The sequence below is a fragment of the Mustela putorius genome, unplaced genomic scaffold (genome assembly GCF_011764305.1).
Source record: "Mustela putorius furo isolate JIRA1106 unplaced genomic scaffold, ASM1176430v1.1 tig00000151_pilon_pilon_pilon, whole genome shotgun sequence".
In the NCBI taxonomy this organism is placed as follows: Eukaryota; Metazoa; Chordata; class Mammalia; order Carnivora; family Mustelidae; genus Mustela; species Mustela putorius.
The window spans coordinates 9,988,758-10,000,000 of NW_025421296.1; the positions used below are offsets into that span (position 1 = coordinate 9,988,758).

An 11,243-nucleotide genomic window follows, 5' to 3' on the forward strand; every position below is an offset into this window, starting at 1 on the left:
ATCACTGATCCTTCAGTGAAGGGACATTTTTAGCAGTCAGAAAAAAAAATGGTTCCTGTTGGACACCTGTTTATTGAAGTGTTTTTTATTGAGTTATATATTGTATGAGTTCAGGTATTTATTTATATAGCCAAAATACAATATTTACTTGTGATTTGGGCAATTTAGGTTTTATTGTATATACATCTATCTTTGGAATTCAGAATACTAGGCACCCAGGGGTAATTAAGTAGCAAAAGAGAGAATTACTCACCTCATCTCCATTTTGTTTTCTTTCTTTCTTTTTTTTTTAATCTAGCCCTAGCTTAGATTTCCATTTCTATAACTCCTCTCCTGCCTTGTTTCTCACCTAGAGATATCCAATTCCCATTTTTTCTCTGTTCTCTTGGTGTATATGGTAAAGTTAATTGCTTATCTATGTGCCCTCCTTCTAGATGGTAAGTTCTGAGTGTGGGGCCTTCTGCTTTTCATCTTTGTATTCTAGTTGTTAGGCACTAAACTTGACCATAATAGACACTCAGTAGGTAGCTTTTTGGAGAACAGGAGGAAGATATATAAGGTGTCTTAATAGTAGTGATATTAGAAAATAGGTAGAAATAGGTCATGGAAATAGGTAGAAATAGGTAATGGAAATGGGGAATATTGAGGGTTTTTTTTTCTTTTTTAAAGATTTTATTTATTTATTTGACACAGAGAGAGAGAGAGATCACAAGTAGGCAGAGAGGCAGACAGAGAGGGAGGGGGAAGCAGGCTCCCCACCGAGCAGAGTCTGACGCAGGGCTTGATCTCAGGACCCTGAGATCATGACCTGAGCTGAAGGCAGAGGCTTAACCCACTGAACCACTCAGGTGCCCCAAGGGGATTTTTTTTTTTTAAAGATTTTATTTATTTGATAGACAGGGATCACAAGTAGGCAGAGAGGCAGGCAGAGAGAAAGAGGAGGAAGAAAGCTCCCTGCCGAGCAGGGCTCATTCTCAGGACTCTGGGATCATCACCTGAGCCGAAGGCAGAGGCTTTATTTAACCCACTGAGCCACCCAGGCGCCCCTCGAGGGGATTTTTTTAATAAAAATGTTTCCTAAACCAAAATTGGCCTGATCATATAATAGTGATGATATTTAGTGAGTACATCCCTTGTACAGAGACTAAGTATTTGAGTTGATTTTCAAATTTAAAACTAAAAATTTGAATTATTTTAATAATTTTTGTTACTCTTCTTTTTGTTTTCTTTTTCTTCACAGAGGATCTTCGAAAGTATGTCACTACTATGGTATGTGTGGCTGTGAATGGTAAACCTGTACTAGGAGTGATACATAAACCATTTTCTGAATATACAGGTAAGAAATGCACTAAAGCTTTCGAGAGTTAATGTTTTTAAGTCATACATTTGTAATACTTAACCATCCTATCAGAATCTCAGCTGTAGCTCAGCAATTATTAAGGTCAATCCCCTACCATACCTCACCCTTTTGTTGGATACAGTGAGGATTTTGTCATTGGTAATGATAATATACAATGAAGCGGAGCTTTCTAAACTTTCTTTAGTGGATAGAAACTGACAATGAGAGATAGTCAGTGTTGAGGAGTATAGTTGGACACAGACTTCCCAGCAGCTGAATTCTTTCTCTTGTGCTGTTGCAGGGGATAAGGTCCAGGGATCTTAACACATTGATTCCATGTGGGTTCTGAGATCCACCTTCAGGGACCTTAGCCAAATCTGTTGTCACATTAGAAAATAAGCTTGAGGGACACCTGAGTGGCTCAGTTGGTTAAGCAGCTGCCTTCGGCTCAGGTCATGATCCCAGCATCCTGGGATCGAGTCCCACATTGGGTTCCTTGCTCAGCAGGGAGCCTGCTCTTCTCCCTCTGCCTCTGCCTGCCATTCTGTCTGCCTGTGCTCGCTCACTCTCCCTCTTTCTCTCTCTCTGATAAAAATCTTTAAAAAAAAAAAAGAAAATAAGTTTGATATTGTGGTGGTTAAGGGGAATGGCAATTTGGCAGCAGGCTAATCCTAGTATAGCCCTAGACACTTCTTCAGAGTTCAGTTTCAGAGTTCATTTGACCCTTGCCTACCCCACCTTCTTGATATAGTCATATTTGTTAGCTTTGTACGGATGGCAGGTGAGATCTTTGATCGTCATGTTGGAGTTGGGAGTATAGAATATCATGTCAAAGAGCTTCCCCTGCAGCTCAGGATGACCTTACCCAAAGTCTTTCCAGTGCTAGTGAATACTGGCATGACATTTTGGTATCAGCACAACCATTTTGCTGTAGTTTGCCGGCTAGTTTGTAGTTTCTCTCTTAGTTTCTAATAGTTTCACAGCAGTCTGTTGTGTTCCTTGGCTTGTGAACGCATCACTCTATTCTCTGTCTTCAGCCCCTCATGGCATTCTGCCTATGTCTCTGGGTTACTTCTTATGAAGACACCAGTCATACTGGATAAAAAACCCACCCTACTCTGCCGTGGCCTCATTTAACTGATTACATCTGCAATAACCCTGTTTGCAAATAAGGTCCGATTCTGCTATGCTGGCGATTAGGACTCAGTATATCTTTTGAGGGACAATAAACCGCTAACAGTCAGAACTTCAGAATGTGACCTTATTTGAAAGTCAGGTCTTTACAGGTGATTAAAGTAAGTTATCAGCATAAGATCATCCTGGATTAGGGTAGGTCCTTAAATCAATGAGAGTATCCTTATAAGAAACCAGCATTACTGAGACATGGGGTATAGGATAGGATGGTAGAGGCACATATTAGAGTGATGCATATAAGCTAAGAATCACCAAAGATTGCTGGCAGCTGCTGGAAGCTAGAAGAGAGACATGGAATAAATTCCCCTTAGAGTGTCCAGAAGTAATAAACCCTACCAGTCCCAATATCTGGATTTTGGATTGCCAGTACATTTCATGAACTGTGAAATGTGTGAGCTTCCAAGACTGAGAAAGTAAGTTTCTCTTCTTCTAAGCCACCGTGTTTATGGTAGTTTGTCATGACAGCCCTAGGAAACAAATACACCCAGCATCCATACAGTTAGCTCTTTTGTTTACTCTGCCCTTCTCACTGTGCCTCACTGTGTGGCTGACACTGCGTAAAAAGGCTTGCTGTCAAGTGGACAGAAATGGAGACAAGGTCAGTTTTTGACTACTCTTCAAACTACTTGCTTTGAGGAATACTTTGTATCCCAGATTCCAGCTCCTCTGAGATTGGCTGAACATAGACCAAATCTGTTTTGTGTTAATCTGACCTTATATCTTCTTTTCATCATTCATACAGTTTTTACAGTTAACAATTTGATGAGCTATAAAGAATTTAATGTCATTATTGCAACAGTGTGCCTTAAAATTAATTATGTAATCTTTTTATGGTTTGTGGTTTGCTTTCACATGTTTCCTTTAATCCTTACTGCATAAGTGAGGCTACATGTTAGGCTGCTAATTTAGGCTGTTGTAATACAGTGCACCAGAATAAGAGAGCTTGAATAAAATAGTTGATTTCTCTCTTCTCTAATAGTCCATATGCAAACAGATTAGGCATGCAGGCTATTCTCTTTTTGTTGCTTTGCCTTGCTAAATTTTGGTGCCCCCTTCTGCTTGACTGAGGATGGCTCTCTGGTTTATCGGCATTTCACCAGTGAAGAGGATCAAAGGGGAGACGTGGACATTTTCTGCTAAGGGTTTGTCCTATAAGTTGCATGCATCATTTCAGCTCATATCCCATCAACCAAAACGTAGCTTGAACCCAGCCATAGGGGAGGTTTAGAAATGTGGTCTTTATTTTTTAATGGCCATCCAAGCATCCAGTTTAAGGGTTCTGTCACTGAGGGAGAATAGAGCAAGTGGATATTGGAGCATAACTTAATTTAGCAGTATTGCTACACTTAGTATAACACATGAGAGAAGGGTACACTTACCAATACTACCACTTACAGATGAGAAAATGAGACTTAGAAGTTTGATGCATTCCTCAAGGTCATCCAGCTAAATTAGAGGAGGAAGCAACCTTGGGAATTTTATGCAATTCAGTATATCACACCACTTTCGTAATAACTCAACAATTCCTAACATTTGTATAGTGGTTAACTATTTGCAATAAACTAAATTATCTCATTTGAACCTTATGATAACTCTGTGAGACAAAGATAAGTGTTGTTAGTTTGTTTTTTTATAGATGGGAAAAGGGGCTTAGCAAAGCTCTTATGACAGCCACATAGTTCCTAATGTTAGAGCAAGAGCTAACCACTCCTTATTAATATCTCACATTTGTTTAGTATTTTCACAGTTTATGAAATGTATTGACATAAATTCATTTCAGCCTCAAAATCACTCTGGAAAGTATGTAAAAGAGGAATTCTAGTGACTTTCAATTAAAGAAAGAAAAACAGGCATGTAAAGTTTAAGTCTTTGAAGTCCTCTTCTTTTCCTTTCTTTTTTTTTCTCTCCTCCCTCCCTCCCTCCCTTCCTTCCTTTCTAAATTGAAGTATAGTTGACTCATTTTTTTTGATAGTGTTCCTCATTGCCTATCTATATCAGTTAGGGTTACATTTATCTGTATACAGATAAATAGGTTTTGTTTTTCTCATGTAGTAAAGATAGGCAAATGGCAGGAAGGTTCAGTTTATGATACTGTTAAGCACCTGAATCTTCTTTTTGCTTTTTCTCTTAGAAGGTAGCTTTTTGTTTGCTTGCTTACAAAGATGGGTGTTTCCAGTTTCCATGGTTTTCTTCCAGGCTGGAAGAAAGGGGAAAGAAGAGGGACAAAAGATCTATCCCAGATATTCTTTGTATTAGGAAAGAGTAACTTTAAGCCCTCTGCTCCATCTCATTAGCCAAATGTCACATGGCCCCTTTAGCTGCAAACAGCCTGCTACTCCAGAGAGAATTAGAATTGTAGTAAAGGAAATGAAGAGGAAGTTGGTACTAGATAGGTGAAGAGATTAACATTCTTTGGGTCCTGATTTCCACATCTGTTCCTTTTAGGGGTGGGAGAATAAGGATCATAAAAAATGCCCATTTTAAAAAAAAACGTATTCCATAAGACTATGCATCCCCTCCCCCTAGAGTCTTAACTCCTCTAAAATAAAAAAGCCCAAAGTTTCTAACTTAGGAAAAGCTTGCGTTTCAAAATGGTTTCCTTAAGTTGTAAGAAAATGCCCTGTTCTTCTGTGATGCTGCTAAGTTGTCCAGTATGCTGGAACAAAGGCACTTGCTAGTCAGCAAACATTCCAGAAGAATCAATAAGTCCTTAATTAGGTGTGGGGTGACCTTCTGTTCCTGTATCGAAGGTGTGTTTGGCTTGTGTTCTCTTTTTGGACTGTTATTTTCAGATCCAGACTGTATATTGATACTGGCAGAGTACCAACTATCAAGTATTATATGCTAACCAGAATTTAGCTACACTTGACTATAATGGGAGCTAGATAGTATTGTTGTTGGCAGCAGGTAGAGCAAAACTGATCAAAATCCTTACCAAACTTAATTAGAAGTATTTCACTGAGTTCGAAATCCTAAGAAGCAACAGGTACTTAAATAGTATTTTAACAAAGTAATATATAAATGTTTTAGTGTAGTAGTATATGCAAGCATTGGAAATATGTAGCTAAGTTATAAGGTCTGAAATATGTAGCAAAGTAACAGTCACTTTTTATTTCCCACTCAGCTTTTTTTTTAGCATATCCTCAGATAGAGTAAACCCATTGTTAGCTGCTATTTTACCTTTTCATGATTACCTTGTCATCATCATCAATCATTTATTTACTTACCTACTGAATTTTTTTAAAGTGCTTGAAATAATTTGTCCATGCATGTGTTAGGACAGAATTTATTGAAATTCTGTAACATGAAATACATTTTTAAAATATTAAATTACTAATTCTTATCTAAGATTATTCTGGTATTAGATAGGCTGTCTTTATTCTCTTACACAATACTGACCTCTAGAGATGCAGCACTGTAAATTCATTTCTTAATAAAACTTTTTACTGATCATTTCTAAAAAGAATTGAGGAAGGTTTTTTTTGTTGTTGTTGTTTTGCTTTCTCCTTTCTCATTTTTTAACTTCTTTGTGGATAATTTCAAACAAACATAAAATTGTACAGAATTTTCATATGCTCTTTAATCAAGATTTAACAGTTGAACATTTCTTTATATTTGCTTTTTTTTTATGTACTTAAAAGAAAATTACAAGGATTGTGACATTTTATGCCTATATATGTCACTATGCATCTCTTAATATACTATTAATGTAATACTTATATTATGTACTATTATGAATTTAATAGTATAATTAACGTTTATTCCGTAATTGATCCCATATTCACATTTCCTCCAGTTGTTTCTAAAGTGGATTTTACAATTGGTTACTTCAAACCAAGATCTAGTCAAGTAACATGCATTTTTTTTTTTGGTGGTTTTGTTAAATTCTCTTAATCTAGAACAGCCTCCAGTCCTGTTCTTCCCCATGACATTGACATGTTGAGATCAAGTTAGTTGTTATATAATGTCCTGCTTTTTGGACTCTTCTGATTATTTCCTCAGAGTGTCATTTAACTTACTTACTTTTTATCTTCTTTTTCTTATAAAATGCAAATTAGATCTGAAGTCTTGATTGGATTAAGGTTGATTTTTGTCAAGAATACATTGTAGGTTTTCTTCATGTATTTCCTGCTGCATCATTTTATATGACATATCTAGTGTCATTATTAGTGATGCTGTAAGATGGTTCAAGTGGTCTTGACCAGATCTCTGTTATAAATTATTTTGATTCCCTTGCTATCAGCAACTAGTCTGGAGAAATATTTTGGCACCATTTGAAATCAGGATTCTAATTCATCATTTCGCAGAATAATTTTAAGATCTATTAAAGATGTGAAATGGAATTTTCTAATTCTATTGTATTTTCTACATACATGAGCTGGAATTCTACTGAGAAATTTCTTCTATCAACTGGAGTTACTTTTTTAATCCTGAAAGGTAGTTCCTGTTAGGAAGACAAAATACACGTTTAACTTCTTTTCTTCACCAATTTCAAAGTAAGGACGTAGGGTAAAAACTACCTCCAGTGGAAACAAATGTTATTTTTTTCGATGAAGAGCAGACTTTGCCTTTATTTTTTTGATATCCTTAAGGTCTCATGGATTTTTGTATATTCACTGCTACTCAAACTACAGATACTGTTTTTTAAGTTAAATCTGTTCTTTTCCTTGCCTATTTTTACTAACTACTTTATATATGCCTTTTTGTTTAAATGCCATTATATCGTCCTTTGCCTTAGTTGTCTCCTCTGTTGGTTCTCCCCTGTGAGCAACAGTGAAATCAGTTTATTTTAGGCTCCTTGACTACCATCCCATTTTAGTAAGTCATTTCTTTTTTGATAATGTGTGTTTCTGCTGTTCATTTCTTCTGATTTAAATGGTAACCTTCGACTCTGTGAGATAACATTGACACACTTTTATTCCTATCTTTGGTTTTCTCTTAAATCCACAGTTAAATTTATTCAGTGTTGACCAACAGTGCTTTTGCTAAGAGATCTTCAGTCATCTTTTGGTTGGATAAAACTTGTCCTCTAGTAGATTACTTCAGGAGAGCTAGCTCATCCAGGTCATATTACGTGAGTTCTCACATGTGAAAAGCTTTTTCTGTAGCCTTCATTCTTGAAAAACTCTCAGCTACTTATAGACTCTTTGGTTTAGCCCTGTGTCCTTGGACTACTCTAATAAATTACCATAAACTAGAGGGCTTAAAACAGCAGAAATTTATTTTCTCACAGTTCTGAGGGCCAGAAGTCTGATAGCATGTTGTTGGCTGTGTTGTGTGCCCTCTGAAAGCTCCAGGAAAGAATCTTCCCTTGCCTCTTCCAGCTTCCAGTAGCTCTAGGTGTTCATTGACATGCCTTGATTTGTACACATACCACTCCAGTTCGTACCTCCAGTTCGCATTCTCCTGGTATATATTTCTCTGTCATCTATTTTTATAAGGACACCAATATTAGGGCCTGCTCTAATCCAATATGACCTCAACTTGAATTACATCTGCAAAGACCCTATATCCAAATGAGGTCATATTCTGAAGGTTCCCGTCGACCAGAATTTTGTAGGACACTGTATCACTCAACTATACACTCTTTTTTTTCTTGGGTAGAAACTGTTGGACTGATACGGTATCTGTGTGGGTGCATGTTGAAGCTTATTGGCAGAAAAGCTGATAATCTGATTTTCTTTCCTTTGTCAGTAAGTAGCTCAGTATTTTTGCCTGGAACCCCAAAGAGCTTTATCTTAAAAGACAAATAATAGAACTGTGATACATCTCAGATTCAGAGTTGGGATTCAGGGCAGATATCTACACAGTATGTCTCCCAGTGTGACTGTCTCCCAGTCGTCTTTTATTTCAGGAACATTTTTTTGAATCAAAGTTTTAAAGATTAGTTCTATTTCATTATTTTTGTTTTTATTTCTTACAGAGTCCTGATACATGTATATTGATTCTTCTCTAACTGACTTCTGTATCTATTAACCTTCTCTCTGGTCCCCTTTATCTGTTTGCTTGTTTCACTTAATTTTTTGCTTTTCTCATTGCTTGCTGTGCTTTTGAACCAATCTGTTGCCTTTCTGTGTATCCTGTGATCGAGTGCTAAATCTTAAGTGATTTTGTCTTTTTGTTGTTGTTTGCAGTTTCTTTCCTATAATGTGAGTTCCCATTTCATATCTTCTATCTTTCTTGAGTTATTTTTTGTTCCATAGTGTTTTTTTTGTTGTTGCTTATTTATTTTTAATCGTCTTCGGATGTTGTGTTAGTTTTACTCTGCTTTAGAGAAATTTTCAAGTAGCCTGAAATATTTTAACCTTCATTCATTGTGTTTTCTTCTTAGACTTCTCAGTGGACATTGCAGTTGTACATATTTCTTATATTTGGGCCGGCCACCAGCAGTAGATGGGAAGGTGGCAGAAAAGGAGTTTGGGTTGTTCTCAGTTCAGGAAATTTCTTTTCTGTTAGAGCGAGGAAGGCATTATCTTTATTATCAGGCATCTTTTTTTGTTTTCACTTTTTTTCTGTTTTTTTGGATCTTGTCTTGTTTTAGTAAAGTCCTTATCTTCAACCCGTTCTTTTTCTTCTGCTTGCTGTCTTCCAATTGTCTCTCATGGGGACACTTTCTGAAAGATGTTGTATGTCATCTGGTCTGTTTTGAGAACTTCACTTTGGCTCTGTGTCTTCTCCAGGCCTCCTCTTATAACTGTTCTGTTGCCATATCTCGGGCCTACTTTCAGTAGTTCTCATTTTAGATGGGACCTTTTTCTTCTGGGGAGAAATCCTGGCTGTTCTCTGAGTCCTACCACCACTGAGAGGCTTCCACCAACTCTTGACATTTCTGTGAAGCTCCTGCCATATTCCCCACACTGGGTTCAGCTCTGGCACTCATTCTACTGATCTTCGGTATTTACTTCCCTCTTTTTCATAAATTTGTGTTCATGACTATTCTTCATCTCCTTCTTATTCTTTAGCTATTGATTAAGGGTGTTATTATTTGCTCTTCTTGTTGCAGTGTATGGTTTTCAGAAAGAAGTGTGAGAGGAGTCCAAAAGACTGCCATCATCCTTGGGCAGCTCAGAAACCCAGACTCTCTGTTCGTTTTCCTTGCTTTCTCCTGCAGCCGGGAGTAAGTGGTAATGCAGCTGCTTTCACTGCTAGCCGTGGTGGACTGTGCTTTACCCCATAGTGAGTGACTGCTAGAACAGCAGTCTGATTGGGATGATTCTGAGTAAGTTTATTTTCTTGTATAGCTTGGTATAGTTAGTGAAGAAAAATATTTCAGGCCATTTCTAAGGTCTCCTCACCTTCTTAGAAATTTCTGTTTTATTTTGAAATCTAGAGCATTTTCTTTTTATATTCTCGTGATAAAGCAGATGTGTAAATCTAACTCACCTCTCTAACTGTTTTGTTTATCATTAAAACCATAAATATATCAGAAGTAGATAGGAAGAGAAAATAAGAGGAGGGGAAATAGTAAGGAGGAGAAAATAGGAGGAGGAAAAAAAATTAGGAAAAAAAAAACCAGGAAAAAAAAAACAGGTTTTTACCTGTTTTAAATTTTGAATTATTCAGGGTAACTAGTTGTCTTTATGTCCTAGGTTATCATAGTTGAGTTCCCCAGGAACCAGACTTTTGGAATAGAGATTAGCATGCAGGATATTCAGGAAAGACTACCTTGAGATCAAAGTTGTGTAAGGTAGGGAAGGAAGCCATTTTAGGTACAGAGAGATAATTGATGCAGTATTATTTAGCACCTCACTGGGAGGTGTAGCCTGGGAGTTCTTAAGCCAAGCTTTTAGTAGTTATTATCTGAGGTTGGGCAGGATTACATGGCCTTTTTAGCTTTGTCTTAATATTTACCTATCTTAATGTATAAAAATGTTAAATATTACTCGTTCTCAGAAAAAAAGTATTTCTGTTTTTGGGGAGAACATACAAGTAATTCTGGGGAAAAGGTTATTTTGTTGGTCAATTCTTGACACTTCGAGTTCCTGTTTCAAAAAGTTTCAGTGCTATTAATGAATATTATATTTCCTTTTCAGCTTGGGCAATGGTAGACGGTGGGTCCAATGTGAAAGCCCGCACTTCCTACAATGAGAAGACCCCAAGGATCGTAGTGTCACGCTCACATTCAGGAATGGTCAAACAGGTTGCTCTTCAGACTTTTGGAAACCAGACTACCATTATCCCAGCTGGTGGTGCTGGTACGTTGCAACTTCCCTGTAGTGCTGGGGACAGTGTTAAGGCTAATGTTGGGAGAAAGATTTTGTATTCCTGTGCTTGGGAAAAAAGTGAGAATGGAGAATGTACTTTGCAGACAGGCATGGTCTCCTGCTTAGTTATCTCTAGGGTGAGATTTCAGTCATACGTGCCTTCTTGTTAGAAAGGACCTCACAGTCGCGCCTGGGTGGCTCGTTAGGATGAGCGTCCATACTGATTTCCCTGCTTGGCGAGGGGGCCTGCTGCTCCCTCTTCCTCTGTCTGCTGCTCCCCCTGCTTGTGCATGTGCGCTCTCTCTCTCTCTCACTGTGAAATAGATAAATAAAATCTTTAAAAAAAAAGGAAAGAAAAGAATGAAACCACCTCACAGTAGGGCCAATAGTCTCACTACAGTGACTGCTATTCCTCAAATACTACAAAAGCATCTTCATGTCAGTGATGTATCAGCAACAATGGTTTTATATATGATGTAATTTCAAAGTAATTGTGCTGTTAGGCT

At 37.4% G+C, this 11,243-nt stretch overlaps 1 protein-coding gene across 1 annotated transcript in view; it reads left to right on the forward strand.

Annotated features, from left to right (window-relative positions):
* Nucleotides 1-11,243, forward strand: part of BPNT2 (3'(2'), 5'-bisphosphate nucleotidase 2) — a 36,147-nt gene that overhangs the window by 17,515 nt on the left and 7,389 nt on the right. Inside the window, exons 3-4 of the mRNA XM_045075766.1 lie at nucleotides 1,241-1,336; nucleotides 10,567-10,728. Coding sequence (XP_044931701.1) covers nucleotides 1,241-1,336; nucleotides 10,567-10,728 — 258 coding nt within the window. The remainder of the gene's footprint in view (nucleotides 1-1,240; nucleotides 1,337-10,566; nucleotides 10,729-11,243) is intronic.